Here is an 18,163-nt window from a genome sequence, read left to right as displayed (position 1 = left end):
CCAGGTCCCGGACTCACCTGGTACAGGAACCAATGCAGAGCCCGGAACAGAGTGAGCGCCTGGCTTTTATAGGACGGGGGGCAGGAACAGGAGGCAGGTGCAGGGAATGAGTACTGAACAAGGAAGGGCTGGAGAGTCCTTAAGAGGAGGGGTTTACGATCGTGACAGCTTCTGGCCTTGCTCATTTTGGCAGAAAGCGGTTCAAAATCAGTCCAATACAAAAACCGGTATCGGAATGCAGAACCGAACAGACTCGGTCACTGTATAATACCTGCATGTGATTCTGCAGTTTCCCTCACGGGATCAATAAAGTGTCTATCTATTTACGTGAAGTTGCCTTCTGTGTGGAGCAGCTCTTGCATTAAGACCTCTGACACTTGATCTGGGCAAAAGGTCCACATGGAAACGGCAACATTTTATATGAAGTTTATTTTGCTGGTTGGGGGTGCGAGTAGAGTCAGACAAAAGTGGTCTCAGCAATATTCCACCTTCATTTATTTATTTCAGGGTATCATTTAATACTATATAATTCCCTCTGTGTAGGATGTTAAGTTATTCAACTGTACATCACTTGCAGGGAGCTGCTGCTGTCTTTCAAGGTAGCTCTTGTAGGTGGTCAGTGGTTTGTGTAACACTAGTGGTCATCCTACATCTACAGCTGATATGTTTGCCTTATCTTATGCGCTCTTAATCATATTCATATCCTGAGAACACACTAAAGGTTAGAAGCTGTCATGCTGCTGTAGCATTGCATTTCTGTAGTTAGCTTTAAGACATGGGCCAAATGCTCCCAGGACTATTGGCACAGAAAGATGGTTCAGATTCAGAACTTAACATCCTTTGGATCTGGTTGGATGATGAGTTTATTATATGAAGCCTAACAACCTAAATTGTCTGCAGTGATTACAGCATTGATCAGCATACTACGCCCATGATCTCCACATTGTGTGCATTATTTCCATTACTGCAGTACAAGTAGTTCAGTACTGCTTATAAAGAACCCCATACAGTATGTAACATGCAGGGGCCTGATCAGTTTTCAACTAATTAGAAGGAAAAAATGTTGGTCTTATTTTCCATTTGTGCCTTTAAGGTTCTTACAATGTGACTGTAATAGGAATTTTCAGCTAATTTCTATCTGGTTTTATATAATGTACATCTTATGACGTTTTCCTAAATTATTATAACAGAGAAGCTAGTGTTCACAGGAAGACATCATTCAGATATCAGAATCAGTTGCTATCACCTGCAAACAAAGAGAAGTAAGATTTAAATCTGCACTGAAAAGTAATACAGAGATCCTACCGGCATTGGTATTCCGTTGTTTCAGTCACACAGATGCATATTAATTAAATTTTCTTAAACATTTAATTTCCTAAAATCTAAGTTATGTTAAATACTAAGAGAATCAGATTTACTGATAATCAAAAGACAAAATATCTTAAACATAGAAGGACGCTTTCATTTTATAGAGGTTTGGGAGTTTTATAGCACAAATGGATCTGCAAAGCTTCCATCGTCGGTTTTCCCAGCGATTGACAGGAATTGAAGAGGTGGTTGAGTCCAACAAGCTGCAGGTTGCACTGGAATTTTTGACCCAGGGGACCTATCCTGCATGTCAAAAATTCATTTTCAGCCAAATGCTTAGTCAAACAGCAGCGCGACATTGCAGCGGTGTCTCCTGAAGGGCAGCACGTGGTAATGCCAAAGGAAAATGCTTGAGCGGCAAAATTCTTCAGTGGGTCTGAATGAATGATATCGCTGAAGCAGCCGAACGTAACCTGAGATAAGGACCTTGTATTCTAAAGAACTCGTGCAGTTCTTGCACAATGGCATCTGTTTTTCCTAGGAATTTTTTCGGGGCTGAGTAATTGAACTCAGTATTTCAATAAATGTCACTGAAATAAATGGCCTGAAAGAGAAAATCCTCCAAACATAACTAAGCAGAAATTAAGTAAGACGTACACAGTCTACGTTTTGGCTGCAAGACCTTCATCGGAGCATTGAAGCTGTTTCAGCCATCAGTGTTCAAAATTCTATACCACAATGGCTCCTCCGATTAGTCAATCCACAGCTCTCCAAGATCAGTATGCCACAAACGTTAAATATAAATGATAACCCCTGGGATGTCTCAAGAGTATGTAATAAAGTAAAACAATAGTAATAAAACATTCCAATCTTTTACTTTCCATAGTTTCTTTGGGGAAACTGTAGTAACTGTTGTAGTAAGTTTTCAATGCAGTTTGTCATCTGACCAATAATTTAGTTTTGCAAGACAACTGCCTCCTTTAATAGAAAAACCCATGTTTTTGTTTTTCATGTACTGTGTCCACCTAGCTATTCTTTTGAGTGCCGCCAGTACCGCCTGCCTGAGTGTATTTTGTACATCATAAATAAATGCCTTTGTCTGCACGTGGCAGACACAATACATAAATTATTGATACCTCACAGCTGCACAACAGAAGCTGCAAGGATTTTGTTTCGCTTGAATGATCTCATATTTTGAAAAACAGAGAGAGGTCATGTTTACTTGCACATGTGTAATGCAACCTAAGTTTATGGTATTGAAAGGTACAGATTGTACTGTGGCCCTAGCATTTAATTAAGTTCCCAGTAGGCCTGGTACCTATTAAATGTTTTTCTTTGCTTCAGAGGAGCCCATGAAGAAGCCACTGAGAAAACATGACTAGAATGATTCCACTGGCATCCTTAAATGGACCCTTGTTAATGGGTAGAGCAGGCAAACAGTTTAATTTGCAGTAAAATTCCATTTAGTTTTAGCACAGAGCAAAAGTGTTTCATTCTTTATTCCTCGATAAGGTTATACAAGGCTTTTGAACTTGCAATGATTACATGTTAAAGTCATCTGACAAGACAGCCCTGTAAATAATACACAGAATACACAATGAATTAAGCTTTCAACAAGTTCATCAATAGCTTCATTTTTAAACTTCATTGTTTAAACTTTGTGAGGGTACTTTGTGTACGTTGTATGAATTCTCCGTGCGTATCTGAATACTTTTTCAATGCACACACACATACATTATCTAATAAAACTGTAGATCAAGACATCTCATCTGTATAGCAAACGCTTAATTTGCTTCTCGTTCAAACCACTAGGAAGTTACCCTTGTCTGTTATGTTTTCTTGCTAACAGTTTGAATTTATAGCTTAAATAGCTGTTGTCTGGACTTAAAGGGGAACAACAAGCTGTCACAGTCTTTGTGTCAGCTACAGGATGTGTTTTCAGAAGATCATTTCAGATTTATTTGATCTGGTCCTCCTTGGGTAAGATGTGGATATTTCTGTTTATTTACGATACCCTGCTTTTAAGAATGGCATTTGTTCTTCATTGTATCCAGTACTAAGCAGTATTCTTTCCTCAATTAAATTGACTATTGCTAAATTTAAAAAGGGAAAGGTATTTGTATAAAATGTCACTAGTCTAATATCACACCTCAGGTTTTGTGTTTTAATACCCATATTAAAGAAAGCAGGGAACGATTTTTTCTTGTTCTTAATAGGCATCTACAGTATATTCGATAGGTGGCGCCACCAAATTCCTCACAATTGCTTCGGGTAGCTCTTTTGTGTTGATTAGTAATTTATGAAACAACCCACTATCATACCCAGTCTCTAATTCTTAACAGAACACATCTGAATTTAATGAGTAATAATATTGCTTTTGCAGCAATGGCTCTTGTGGTTCAATTCCTGGGAGTTTGTATGTTCTCCCCATGTTTGTGTGGGTTTCCTCCCACAGTCCGGAAACATGCTGATAGGTTAATTGGCTTCTGGGAAAATTGGCCCTGAAGTGAGAGTGTGTGTGTTTGTGTCCATACAGAATGTGCTCTGATGTGGACTGGTCCCATCCAGGGCATATCCTGCCTTGAACCTGTTGCTTGCTGAGATAGGCTGTAGCTCTCCCGCCACCCAGTATTGGATAATGCTGTTAGAAAACAGATAGATGGTGGCTTCTCCTGAATTTACCATGCTACCATGAATGCTTGGATTGAATTAATAAATGAATTTTATGAAGTAGGTTAAGTACATAAAGCCTTTAAAGTCTGAATTTGTTGAGATACAGAATAACTGAAACTAGAATTAAGTATGTGTATCTACATAGTTTTTTCCCTCTTCATAAATCATTACAAACATGTGTATCTTCCTTATTTTAAATGTATATAGTTTGGTTAGAAGTAAAATAATTGTAAAATATTAAGAGAACAGATAAGAATAGACTACATTTTGATGTGTGATGTGTATTGGTAAATGTGTATTATAAAAGGATTGTCATGTCATCTGTATTTAAAATGGTTTTATCTGTTCTCTAAAATAAAAAAAATGGACGGACAATTACATTCCTCATACATATGAAGCAAAATATACATCAGACAAATCTCTTGCCTTACTTTAGTTCTCCCTGTTGTCTTTAACAGAAGCTCAGAAATGCCGAATCTCAACAGATTGTTTTTTCCCTGTTATCAGATTGATGTTATGGTTCCTCTGTTTTATTTTTGCAGATTGCTTGTCGGATCTCCTCGGGCCAAAGCTTTGAAAAATCAGAAAGCCAACGTAACAGGAGGCTTGTACAGCTGTGAGATTTCGCCACAGCTGGGCGACTGTAAACGTATTGAGTTTGACAATGAAGGTAAGTGTTTCCTGGGCTTTTTTAGGAGAGTTGAAAAGGGAGATATTGCAATAAAGCATGCCTGTAAGATCATAGAATTGAATCGGAGAAGTGGACACCCTATTTGCAGAGATGGTTATTGGCACATAAAGTAGGGCGTGTTTGAAAGAAGAAGTTGCAGTTTAACAGACCACTGCTTGTGAATGTCTGGAAGCCCAGATTAGCCCAGACTGTAACAGGCTGCCTGCCTTATTGACTTTTTAATTAATGGAAGGTCCTACAGTTGGAACTGTGACAAAACCATACTTGGTTACAGCTGTTTGACTCCAATATTGTGAGCCTTTCCCCTTACAGTCAATGAATGGCACTGTGTTAAATGAAGGGAAGCTTTAATTGTACTGTTCTTCCCTGGTGCCTCACACGCTGGAGACAATTCCAGTCAGTTTGGGAGATTCGTTTTGTCCTTTGGATACTTATAAAAGTGTTTTGGAAGGTCCTTTTTCTTCTCTTGAACCAGCTAAGAACTTTTAACAGTCAGCTACAGAACATTCACCTCTGAACGGTGTCATGCTTTTATAGTCAGCAATTATGTTGTTATTATGTCTGGAATAAACTCTTTGAGTCTCAGGAAGAGCCTTTTTTCTTATGACACAAAAGAGCCATTCACTTATCGAGATTGTTTTGTCTTCTGTGTTGTATCGATCTTGTGTTAGAACAGATTGTTATTACAAGCTAGACTTGTATTCAAGCTGTAATAATTTGCTATGAATTGTAAGCGTGCACATTTCACCTGCAAGTCTGCATGCACTAGAGTTTACAGTGAGTCACGTGTGACTTTTTGCTTCTTTTTCTTAAATCTTCTGTGAAACCTGTACCTGTAGCTGATTTATCAAGTGAAAGCAAGGAAAACCAGTGGATGGGGGTGACAGTCCAAAGTCAGGGACCAGGAGGCAAGATTGTGGTGAGTCCTGTCGAGACCCTGTAGACTCAAAAGATGCTTACACTGTATCATGTGTCACTGTATCACATGAAATAGGAGACGCTGGTTGGCGAAGGTAGTTTCATTCTAGTCTACTGTTTAGGCAGCCTTTTTGACACTAAAGCATTTTATCTTAGTGAAGTAATTGTCACTAATATTTTGTCAAATTAAAGCTTACCTACTATACTGTATGTACCTATCAATGCGAACTCCAGATTAAAATAGCTATTTTAAGTTACAGTACCAGATATTCAGTAAAAAAATAGCTTTGAGTGGAGGGTGAACACTGACGTGATTTGACGGACCTGTATTTCTAGACCTGTGCTCATCGGTATCAGAGACGAATGTTTGTGGGCTCGGCGCAGGAGTCCCGTGACATTACTGGCCGCTGCTACGTTCTGAGTGAAAACCTCCAAATCAATGAAGGTTCAGAGGAGGACGGGGGCAACTGGAAGTTCTGTGAGGGCCGAACACGAGGCCACGAGAGATTTGGCTCCTGCCAGCAAGGCCTGTCTGCGACCTTCACAAAGGATTATCACTATGTTGTATTTGGTGCCCCTGGCGCCTACAACTGGAAGGGTAGGAGTGCCATATTATGTCTTACTGCAGGAATACACTTGTTATGAAAGAAAGGAAAGGAGAATCACACCCAAAATTTGAGTTAGTATACCATATCAGAATTTGAAATCATAAAGTGTAAAAATCTGAGTATTAATAACAATACAATATCAATAAACCATCACAACCTTTAAAAATGTTGACCACTTCATTGTCATTTCATTTTTTTATGTTGGACTTTGCTGACCTCTAGCGGTTGGGAGCAGTATTGTAGTAATCGCACATAATCTTTCAAGGACCGTTTTCATCTTGCCCTTTGTTTTTTTTTTCGCATAGCTAATCGGTTTCAGTGTCATTTCCCTTTTGAAATTGCCTTGTCAATTGATACTGAATCTTCAAAGGAATAGTTTACATTTACCGCCTTTTGATTTTCCACACATTTAGGTTTATTTCTAAGGGCTTCTCATCCACTTTTTTTTTTTCTTGAACTCATGTTTTCTCCAACCGCCATCTTCAACACATGATCCGTCACCTCCATCACTCCAGGGATTGTACGAGTAGAGCAAAAGAACAGTACTCTGGTGGACCTGGGTATATATGAAGATGGCCCCTATGAAGTCGGTGATGAAACTCAGTTTGATGCAAACCTTGTGCCTGTACCAGATAACAGTTACTTAGGTGGGTAGTATGAATGAAAAGCAGGGGGTTGACTGCAGGGGGGCAGGGTTTTGAAACTGATTGTCAGGCATGTTTGTGCACTGAATCTGGAGATTTACCCAGCATAGTTTGATTTTGACCCATTTCGGGTTTTTGAGTGCGTGCGTCGAAGACGTGCAACTGTTCTCCCTCCCTTGTGCCTTTTGTAATCTTCGAGGGAAAAAAAAAATGTTATTTTGTGTGTTCAGGTGTGCTTTTTATGACGGCTTTGTCTGCTGCTGATCCTGATCAGTTTGTGTATAAGTCACTTCCTTCACAGGTAAACGTGGGAAAAGCTGTAGATGTGATGGCCAATAGCTACTTAGGTTTGTGACATCTACAGTGACTAAATTGTGCTCTCCAGCCCATTGTCTTTACATCTGGTTTTCAGTGCCACAGCATCGCCATGTGTATAATTTCCATTCGAATGCAGATCTGCATGCCTTTATTTATCATGGGCTATCCATTGGTTTCATTGCCTGACACTTTTTGTGATGTATTCCCATCAATTAAAATAAACAGAGGGGATTATAATTATAAATTATAAATTATAAATATTATAAATTATTATTTTTATAATATAATCCCCATCAAGGTGTGTTGCATGCACAATACCTCTGTATGTATGATCTGCACTTTGTGTATGTTTGTTTCCTGTATGTATTAAAGGGAAAAGATTTTGTGCATGAGTCATAGACTGTCTTGGATCCATCCCTCTACATCTGGGGATGTGGGTTGTGGGGGTTGTGAAAATATCATCTGAAAAAAGAGCCTAACCTGTTTAAATTTCAATTAAGGAGGTGGGAGGTGTTAGTTTGTTAGGTGTAGTTTTATTTATGTAGAATGGTACTTAAGGCCTCATCTTTACATTTCATCACACTGGTAGTGCCACACCCTGGGTTGAGTTTGATTTGTTTCTCTTGACGTTTGTAGGATTCTCTCTGGACTCTGGACACAACCTTATCCAAAAGGGTCAACTGACAATTGTGTCTGGCGCACCAAGAGCCAAACACAGTGGAGCTGTTGTCTTGCTGAAGACCGGTGGGACCGAATCTAGGGTCCTGAATAAAGAATTTGTTCTAGAAGGCCCAGGCTTGGCATCGTCCTTTGGCTACGATGTAGCTGTGGTTGACCTTAATTCAGATGGGTATGTTATGTGATTCTGTTTTTATTCTTGGTTGCTACTGAATTGATTGCATTCTAACAAGTATTCCTGTTCCACTGGCACTCTTTTAATTAGGATGTAGCTAAGGCCATGCATAATATAATCTGATTAACACCAAACCCTGAGGGTGATGTCCACTAAGATAAAGATTTGGAATCCATTATCGCAAACCTCATTATGAATTCCTTATTTTGTCAGCCTCTTAGTAAAATGTCAGCTGGAGGAGCCAGCCTGGAATTTCTGGAAGTTTTGATGAAATCCTTTGTCCATGAGTGACCTTTAAACGGTTAAAGTTGTCTATTCCTATTGAATATGCTCATTGTGCGATGCTTTATTTTTATTTTTTTGTAATGCCTGGTGTTCTGTTTTTTTAGCTGGCAAGATATTGTTGTAGGTGCCCCACAGTATTTTGTCAAAGATGGTGAAACTGGTGGAGCAGTGTACGTTTACATCAACAAGAATGGCAAATGGGACCAGATCACACCCATTCAACTCAACGGAACCAAAGATTCCATGTTTGGGCTGGCAGTTGAAAACATCGGAGATGTTAACTTGGATGGGTTTCAGGGTGGGTTTTCATCTCCAGTCCTTGTCTTTCAGCATAAACATCACTTCGGTCCTTTCTGACCAGCCTCTGCAAGTGGGGAAATACTGGAAAAAGCCACAGCTTTCATGATAATCTGAATTGCTGGATCTTTTCCCCAGATATTGCTGTTGGTGCGCCTTACGATGACGCAGGTTCAGGGAAGGTTTATATTTACCACGGATCGAAGAGTGGTATCACCACCAAGCCAGCCCAGGTATGTTTTCAAAATGTCTTACTTTGGTAGTGAGGTGGTTCTTGGGTGTCTTTCATTCAGTCAGCTGTAGAGAGTTGTTGCTAGGTGACTAGTACTTCTGTTACATAATGGTACCTAGGATAGTTTCTCCACTTACACCAAGGAGGTGCCAAGCACATCCCTTTTTAAATACTGTATTAAGCTCAACTGTACACTGAATGGGGGGTATTGAACACACAAAAATGACATTTTTCTCTTATGGCTAAACGTATGCAAAATAACACCCAGAAACAAAAGCTGAAATTCTCTAGTTGTAAACTCTTAGCAATCTTTTGATCTGAAAGGCGAATTTCATTAGTACACAGCAAAAACGACAAATATTGCTTCACTATAGTTTTAACTTTTGTTGCAGGATTTTAGACTGACTAAATATTTGTAGTTCTCTCATCTCTGATAACGTCTCTTTTTTCCTTCTTTACATTCTTCTCCATCAAAACTGGCGGTTTGTGTGAGCATTTCTAAATATGCACGTTTTGTAATATATAGGTTTTCTTTGGTTTTAGGTCCTAGAGGGAAGAGACCATAATATAAAATTATTTGGATATTCCTTGGCTGGGAACATGGATTTAGATAGGAATTCCTATCCTGATATTGCCATTGGATCTCTCTCAGATTCTGTATTTGTGTACAGGTAATTTGATGCATTTTTTGATAATAACTAATGTACTTTTTTTCAAGTGAAGATGAGTTATCAAAGTTTTTCTTTATTTCCCTAAATTTTAGGTCAAAGCCGGTTGTAAACATTGTAAAGGAAATTACTATAACGCCTAAGGACATTGACCTAAAAAAACCTGCGCCGTGTCTTGATGGAAAAGGCTTTTGGTAAGACATTTTAGTACAGTGGAAGTCCTGCAATCTCTCTTATCTTTGAAGAAAGCTAGTTTATAGACTGTTATTACCACTGAAAATCCTGAGAGTTCCTGATTTCTAATCTGTTTCAATAAATAATCAAATTATACAACACTATGTTCAAGTTAATTATGGGTATACTCTTGCCTTTATGTGAGTTTTTTTAAAATGAGAGCATTTTGTCCATAGTAATATCCTAATGAATGGCGAGATGTTTTTAGGATGATTAAAACTATCTAGAAGCCTCTTGAGTGTTTATTTCTTGACTGTGTTTAACAACACTGTTTTCAGTTACAAATGCTTCAAAGTAAAATCTCATGTTGTGTAACCAGGATGATGTCTTAATCTTTTTAAGATGATGTGGTAGACAAACACAGAAGTAAGACATTACAGGCAGGCAGAAGAAAAAGTAAACAATAGAATATAATGACTAAAATATAATTTTAGAAAGCTTAGACTCGTGCAACTACAGTATCTTCTGCACAAGCATTTTGTTCAGTGTTGAATCTGAAACTTGTGTTGAGCTATTGTTAAGTAATAAAGACATGTACTTCTCATATTTTACATTTTATTAGCTTTGTCATTTTAAAACCACTGCATTTACCAATAAAAAGCCAGGGAAAATGTTTTTTCTTGGATCGCGCAGCTTTGATAATTATATCAAGGGGTTTATCTTCATTTTCATTGGAGACATTCTGTATTGTTACGAACTCAATCCTTTTTTATTTTCTTTCAGCTTAACAGTTAAAGCCTGTTTTGAATATACAGCAAATCCAAAAGACTACAGCCCTCGATTGAGTGAGTATGTTCTTCATTTTATAGGTTAGATTTTAAGTTGAACCAGCTGCCTGTGGAAACATGACAGTGTTAATTTTTCCCTGACAGCTATGGACTATACATTTGAGGCGGATTCAGACAGAAGAAAAATTAATCTGCAACCGAGAGTATCATTTTCAGAAAGGAAGGCAACAGATCCTGACAACCAGTATAGTGGAACTCTAGAGCTAAGAGGGCAGAATCAGAAGACGTGTATTCAAGCAGAAGGAAAACTGCAGGTACAGCCCATTTTACCCTTTTTTTAGTGAAGTTGAGCCGCTTCCAGTTGAATGAATTTAACTACTGTATTACTGTTTCCTTTTGCTGACTTGAAGTAAGGTTCTAATATTCCAGCTGGTCATATTTGAATTTTCTTTTTTTTCCCCAAGGATACAACAGACAAGCTGAGAGGCATTCCAATAGCGGTTTCAGTCGCAATCAAAAATGCCAAACGGAGAAAAAGACAAAGCGCTCTCGCAGAGCTGGTTCCTGTCCTGAGTTCGGAACTGCCAACTCGTTCAGAGGTACTGTATGTTGTTCCAGCTATTTACATTTGAGTTGCTTTAGGCAAATGGGATAACCAACCCGCTTGTTTGTGATAAAAGACGCCAGGCTGCATTTCATCAAAGTTTGATATACACAATGATGAGAGTCAATTAAATCCAGACCTTTCATTCGTAATAAAGAAAGGAGGGCAGTACACTAGCATGGTTCCTGTCTGTGTGTAGTTTGCATGCATTTCCACTGGATGGTCTGTTTCCCCTTGCCCCCAGTGTAGAGGGTGAGGTTAGCAACTCTGTGGAAAATAGAAGCTTTCTTCTAGAAGAGGTGTTGCTGGACTGGAAGGTGGCAGTCTTCTGGTTTAGAAATTCTTAACTCATCTCCCAGTATCATTGCATTTGCTGCTGTGTTGTAGAAGGTTCTATCAAACAGTGTCCAAGCAGGACGTCAGACAATCTGTTTACCACCGAAGAGCGTTTTCTGACACCACCTCACCCTGCCATTTTGTCTTTGAGAAAGATCTTGATCTCCACAGGGCTTCTAAGCAAAATTAAAATGGAAACAAAATATGTCAAACAGAAATAATGACATAACTACTGTGTTTCAGGTTAACTTTGTGAAGGAAGGCTGTGGGACGGATAATATCTGCCAGAGTAACTTGGATTTCAAGTATAAATTCTGTTCTAGAGAGCATAATCGCGATGTATTTCACCCACTACCTGTGTAAGTGTTTACCAGATATATCTTCTTGTAGCGTACAAGTATGTAGTGTATATACAGTATATGGCATACAGTGTGGTATGGTACACATGCAATATTTTCTGTTGTATTCACAATGTTAATGATATTCCCTTTAATACCTCATTTACATGCATTATTTCTTGTGGTGTATAACGTGTAATGTTGCACTGTAGTATTTGATGTGTTATGCCTGGGCTGGGTGCAGCTCGCGTCCTGCAGTTGCCAGGGGCGACCAGAGCATTCGGACAGAGGCGCGGCCTTCCCCCAGGCCCGTGTGAACAAGGCCGGGCCGCCTCTCTGTTAGACCGAATGCCTTTCGGTTTCGCAGTCAATCCACAGGTCAATCATCCGATTAAGTGTACCATTCTCCGCTAGATCGGCGCTCAGACATTGAGCTCGAATCACCGGAAAGCTACGGCTTACTCGCGCCTTAAAGACTCAATCCAGCAACCCGGCTGCCTGATTCTCCTGGCAGCGTCTTCCCCGCTAGTCTCCCTGCCTGTTTCCACAGACAGCCTTCACCCAGCGTTGTTGCAGCCTTTACCTAACTTCCAGCCTGCCTGTGCCTTTCTCTCTCTTGTTTCCTGCTCGCTGCCTCACTACCATCTCGTTTCACCTGGGACTCCTGAAGATCGTGTTGCCCAGAAGAGGCTACTTGCAAAAACAATAATCCATTTCTTTTTTATTTCCAGGGAGAATGGGGTCCCAGTGATATCTCTCAGTAATCAGGAAGATATTGCTCTGGAGGTAACGGTGACTAACATGCCTTCACGTGACAGAGATGGGGATGACGCCTATGAAGCCAAGCTTGTGGCCCTGCTTCCTGACACGCTGTCTTACTCCGCTGCACGGACTCTGAATGCTCCTTCAGTGAGTGAAGTCTTTAACCCTTGAAGTTCAGTGTAATAACCGACCTGCTGCTGAACATGTCTTTTCCAACAGTGCAAAAACTGCCTTTTTTCTTACAGGACAAGCAAGTGACCTGCACAGCCAATCAAAATGGATCTCGTGCAGACTGTGACCTGGGAAATCCATTCAAAAGCAAATCAGAAGTGCGTTTTAATGGCGTTGTTTTTTTTTGGGTGGGGCAAGGACATTTATAATAAACCAAATGCAAATGTAGCAAACACAGACCTTAAAACTTGAAACTTTATTCGCTTCTATTTCTGTAAGCATTCTCTGCATTTCAGCCCTGATTACTATCTGAGAGCAATACAAGAATAGCATTTTCAGGAAAAGGGACAACATGAAATATTATTGATGATTGTTTTGTACTGTGCAATGCTAAAATTGTTCTTCTCTAACATGGGAGAGGGCTTTGTTTGTTAAAATGCAGCTTACGTTAGGGAGAGCATTGTGTAAATACTGTCTGTAGTTTAATCTTTCTGTGTTAAATGCTGCAAATATTTTCAGGTCACTTTCTACATAATTCTGAGCACTTCGGGTATTACTTTGGACACCACACAAGTTGAAATTGACCTTCAGCTTGAAACGTAAGTTGTTTAATCATCTCCTTTCCTCTGTTTCTTATTGTAGACTGTTTTTGCCGACTTTAGCCTTTGGGCTGACTCTGCAAAATAAAGTTCATACAACTTACCTTTAGTTCTGCTTCCCAGAAAGAAATTTCCCATTTCCCAGAAATAATTTTTTTTGTTCACACCTACACTGGAATGGAATTAATGGAATTTCTTCAATGAATTATGCAATTATGCAGTAGTTTATTTTTAAAAATTACAATCAGTGTGGACAGTATTATGTTTCGTAGGAGCAGGTTAAGGTGATGTAGAACACAAGATATACTACAGTATATCTATGCTAAAATTACAGAATTCTATCCTTTACCCTGCAGGGCAAGTGAACAGAAGAACCTGCCTAAACTAAAAGCAAATGCTAAAGTATTAATAGCATTGCTCCTGTCAGTCTCCGGGTAAGCTCCATTCCTCGCCGATTCTATGAACTTCTTAAAACTATATTGACTTCTAATTCCTCCTTATACTGTAAATGTTTATATTCGGGTACAGTACAAACTGAGTACAAACAGCCATACAAACAGGTTTGGTGGTCTAGTGAATTGAATGCAATTCATGCTTGCATTTCCACTGCATTGCATTGGAGTTTAGCAGAATCTGGCTGGCAAGTCTTCGAAGCATAGTGAAATGTAATGGTCCAAAAGAACCATACAGGACTATTTGATGACTGCAATACATAAGACTTGTTATTCTACTTAATTTTTCATACTCTGTATGATCACAGGACAGTGGGTATGAATTCCATCTCTTTCTGTTAAGTTCCTATGTTGAATCACTGGTCCAAACCAGTTCACCTGTACAGAATGATTTGACAGATGGTTCATGAAGTACTTGTTTTAAGAAGCCCTATACTTTATCCACTAGTGTGGCACGGCCTTCCCAGGTTTACTTTGGAGGAACTGTGAAAGGAGAGAGTGCCATGGGGAAGGAAGATGATATTGGGAGTTTAGTGGATTATGAATTCAGGGTAAGTATTTAATCTAATTCACGTCTTTAGCATGTATCTCTCAAAGTATGCCCCATTCTGCCCCTTATTAATTCTGTGGTGACTTTAGCAAGAGCTCAAGGTGATGAAGTCTCAAGTGGCTCTTAGATGTATAAATTCTAATGCACCCATCTTCATATACAGTATAAGCGTTCTTGAAGATGCAATGTAAGTCACAACAGAATTGCCCTCCATTAGGTTGTTAAATGATTTTTAATTAGCTTGAGATTCAGTATGAAATGCCGAGGCTGTGGATGGACAGTTCCTTCATGGATTCATGTTCATGTGGCTTGAATTTGTTTCTTGGTTTTTGTGTTGCAGTTACGTAATGGAGCTATAGGCTATAGTCCTATAGTACTATAGTAATATCCTGGTTTTCTTCTTATATTCTTATATTATATTCTTCTTATATTGCATCATCTGAGAAACTGAGACATAACAGCAAATTCCACACCTCAGTACTTATGAATTGGACTGATTCAAATCTGTATTCCCAATGTCCTTATTTTTTAGTTATATAGTTCATATTAATGTACTATGGATACGTGAAGCTCTTCTGCTCTTCCCTTCACTAAAATTAGCATGATGCTTTTTGTGAACAAGGTGAATCTTTATTTGAACTGGGAAATGTTGTAACCATACTACCTTGCATGTGAGAAGCAGAAACTTTTTTTTTTGCCAAGAGTTATTGTCAGACATCTGTGAAACCTTTTTTTTTGTTCTTTCACAGGTGATCAATTTGGGAAAGCCACTGAAATCATTTGGCAGTGCTTCTCTGAATGTTCAGTGGCCAAAAGAGGCAGCAAATCATAAATGGTTGTTATACTTGATGAAAATTAGCGCTACCGGTACAAAGAGAATAGACTGCACCCCTCGAAGGGAAGTAAACTCTTTAAATTTGGTAAGTTAAGCTTCTTCCTTCAAATGTATGAAATGTATTTTCCAGAAATTAACAACTGTATGTCTGGTTGCAGTATTGCTTAGGTCTTTGACCTTTAACGGCACGCCTCCATGAATTTGTAACCCAAACACCCCTTGTTAATATTTAATATTACCTCCTGTAGCTTGTGTGCTACAGCTGAGTTTACTAATGCACAGCTACTGATGTCCTGCTACCTGCGATAGATTATCAAGAAGGTCCCATGGCTTTATTCAAACTTTATTATGGAAAAAAATACATTTTACAACACAGTCCGATACAGCAATAAAACGAAGGAAGAGAAACATCACCAACATAGAAGATGGTACACTATTGTTACAGGAGATAAGAGACTTCTTTTCTTTTGAGAGAGAGATTTCAGCAGGGATGAAAAAGTTCATGAGTCTGCTACCTTAACATCTGGGGAGACGGAGGCATCTCCCAGATATAGTGCAAATTTGCAACGCAGGACGTGAGACGCACACTCCATCTCTCCAACCCTTACTTTCACTATTACAATTAACAGTACTGATGTTGCCAAACGTAAAAGTGTGACAGTACAAGTTAACACACTTTCAAGAAATTACTTATAGATTAAATTACTTGTGATTAAGTGTTAATATAGTTAATAAGTTAAAAGGGTCTCTTCTGGTGGTTTTTATATATGGTGTCATACCATTTGACCCATCACAGTCTTTTGTCTATATCCCAAGTACTTGTAGTTACTTACAATTTATTGGAGTGTAGCAAATTACAGTAGGTTGGAGGAGTGTTGCATTTTACCTAAAATCAATGACCAGTTCTTTTATTTTCTCAAACATTTAACATCAAAACGAGCTCATCACACCATTGAGTAAAATCATTTAGAATGGGCCCGTAATGATTATAAGCTGACCAGCTCTGTGTCAGCTGCACACTTTATGAGATGTCTATCTCTGTGTGTATCCCTGGCTGTGCTCTTGTAGGGGAGACAAGACACAGCCCAGTGGTGATCCAGTGGAAGTGTAACAAATGCCAGATAACTATTTCCACAATATAACTTTTTTTTACAGGATTTTTATTTATTTTTTCCTTTCAGACATCTTCCAGCAGTTCTAGGAAAAAGCGTGAAACTGAACAAAGACAAACATCAGGGGAGGGAAAATTTTCCCTTTTCACGGACAAAAGAAAATATACCACTCTGGTAAAAGATTTTGTAGTTTTTTTTTGTAGATTTTCTTCTTCTTTTCTTCTTGGTGTGTGTGTGTGGGGGGGTGAGTGTTAGATGGATAATGCCCACAGATCCTATCTGTGGAATAGAAAGATCTCTGATACACGAGCCTTTTTGGTTGCAGAGCTGTGGCAATGGAACACGATGTGTGGAGATCAGGTGCCCGCTCCAGGGATTGGATAACAACCCAATTATTGTTCTAAGGTCAAGACTCTGGAACAGCACCTTCCTTGAAGTAAGTAATACTACTGTGCGTACAAGGAGTATGCAGATAATACATTTTTGATCCGAAACACCTATTTGTACCCCTTCGACAAGTGATATGACCACAGTTTTAGTTTAATCATTTGACAGTGGTTAACATTAAAGACCCTTATTTTTTGTTCAGGCCAAGAGATTTTAACAATTTTTTATCGTATGCATTTGTAACTGGTTACTATCTACAGAAATCATGAGCTGAGTATGATTGGTCAAATTATAGCACTAAAAGAGAAACGTGGTCAAACTTCACAATTAATGACTACTTGACCAAATCCTGGTGGCACGGTAGTGCAGCGGTTAGCATCGCTGCCTCGCAGTGCCGGGGCCCTGGGTTCAATTTCAGACCTGGAGTGCTGTCTGTGTGGAGTTTGTATGTTCTCGCGTGTTTGTGTGGGTTTCCTGCAGGTGCTACAGTTTCCTCCCACTGTTAAACGACATGCTGGTAGGTTAATTGACTTCAAGGAAAATTGGCCCTGGGGTGTAAGTGTGTGTGTGTGTGCTCTGTCATGGACTGGTGTCCTGTCCAGGGTGTACCCCGATTTCTGCCTGTGGCTTGCCAGGTTAGGCTCCAGCTCCCCTGCGACCCAAAATTAGAAGAAGCAGTTAGAAAATAATGGATAATCAAATTCCGTTATCACTTAAATGACTTTGTTTAATATTGAAAAAATTTAATTTCACATGTATTCACATACACATGTCATAAGGTGCCGTGTATAAATTAATCTGCCTGAAATGATAAAATAGATAAAATACCGGTTTGTGGACGCATGCAACATCTTCAGATACATGCTGCATTTTTTAATGCTGTATTTTTGTCACAGTTGTGTTTAATCCAGACATTCTACAAGTGATGTAAATGTCTTCTTTCTAGGACTATTCAACCCTGAATTACCTTGACATTCTTGTCAAAGCCTCTCTCAGCCTTGATGCCTCTGCAAAGAACATTGTGCTTAAAAATGCAGAAACTCAGGTATGGCCCTCACAATTTTCCTCTTCCTCTTTAACATTCACGTTGCCCCCACATTGATTATATACGATACTCAACATAAAATGACACTTACACTTCTAACTGCAACATACTCCCAGAGGTATCAGAAAAATAACAATCCTTTTTGTAGCCGGAATGCTTGACCGGACAGGATATAATCCTTAATGCTGTTAAACATTTTCTCAGCAGAGTTTCAGGTGTTCTCTGATGTGGCATAAAATGAATTTGCTGTGTCCCTCTTCATCCTAGCCCCCGTCGGATAAGCTTGCCTTTTGATTAAAATAAAGGAGAGTGTGTCACTGAATAAGCTTCTTCAGGAGCAGAGAAGCCATTCAAGCCTGTTATCTTTTTTTTGTACATGTATAGGTGAAATTGACAGTCTTCCCGGAAAAGACAGTGGCAAAGTACACAGGAGCACCCTGGTGGATTATCCTGGTTGCCATTCTTGCTGGAATCCTGATGCTGGCACTACTGGTGTTCCTGCTTTGGAAGGTAAC

The 18,163-nt window shown here is 39.2% G+C and overlaps 1 protein-coding gene across 2 annotated transcripts in view; it reads left to right on the top strand.

The window, feature by feature from the left end:
• Positions 1-18,163, top strand: part of LOC148821985 (integrin alpha-6-like) — a 33,671-nt gene that overhangs the window by 12,347 nt on the left and 3,161 nt on the right. For both annotated transcript variants that reach the window (XM_088930489.1, XM_088930490.1), the window contains exons 2-24: positions 4,524-4,651; positions 5,512-5,591; positions 5,927-6,188; positions 6,714-6,845; positions 7,797-8,010; positions 8,403-8,596; positions 8,734-8,828; positions 9,371-9,498; positions 9,591-9,689; positions 10,453-10,514; positions 10,602-10,771; positions 10,922-11,056; positions 11,641-11,756; positions 12,467-12,644; positions 12,743-12,826; positions 13,188-13,267; positions 13,624-13,701; positions 14,168-14,270; positions 15,019-15,189; positions 16,286-16,390; positions 16,542-16,652; positions 17,550-17,648; positions 18,033-18,158. In XM_088930489.1, the coding sequence (XP_088786615.1) occupies positions 4,524-4,651; positions 5,512-5,591; positions 5,927-6,188; positions 6,714-6,845; positions 7,797-8,010; positions 8,403-8,596; positions 8,734-8,828; positions 9,371-9,498; positions 9,591-9,689; positions 10,453-10,514; positions 10,602-10,771; positions 10,922-11,056; positions 11,641-11,756; positions 12,467-12,644; positions 12,743-12,826; positions 13,188-13,267; positions 13,624-13,701; positions 14,168-14,270; positions 15,019-15,189; positions 16,286-16,390; positions 16,542-16,652; positions 17,550-17,648; positions 18,033-18,158 (2,950 nt within the window). The remainder of the gene's footprint in view (positions 1-4,523; positions 4,652-5,511; positions 5,592-5,926; positions 6,189-6,713; positions 6,846-7,796; positions 8,011-8,402; positions 8,597-8,733; positions 8,829-9,370; positions 9,499-9,590; positions 9,690-10,452; positions 10,515-10,601; positions 10,772-10,921; positions 11,057-11,640; positions 11,757-12,466; positions 12,645-12,742; positions 12,827-13,187; positions 13,268-13,623; positions 13,702-14,167; positions 14,271-15,018; positions 15,190-16,285; positions 16,391-16,541; positions 16,653-17,549; positions 17,649-18,032; positions 18,159-18,163) is intronic.

Source organism: Atractosteus spatula, chromosome 13 (genome assembly GCF_055471065.1).
Source record: "Atractosteus spatula isolate fAtrSpa1 chromosome 13, fAtrSpa1.hap1, whole genome shotgun sequence".
In the NCBI taxonomy this organism is placed as follows: Eukaryota; Metazoa; Chordata; class Actinopteri; order Semionotiformes; family Lepisosteidae; genus Atractosteus; species Atractosteus spatula.
Note: the sequence above shows the minus strand (reverse complement) of the source record. Positions and strands in the feature narration are given on the sequence as shown.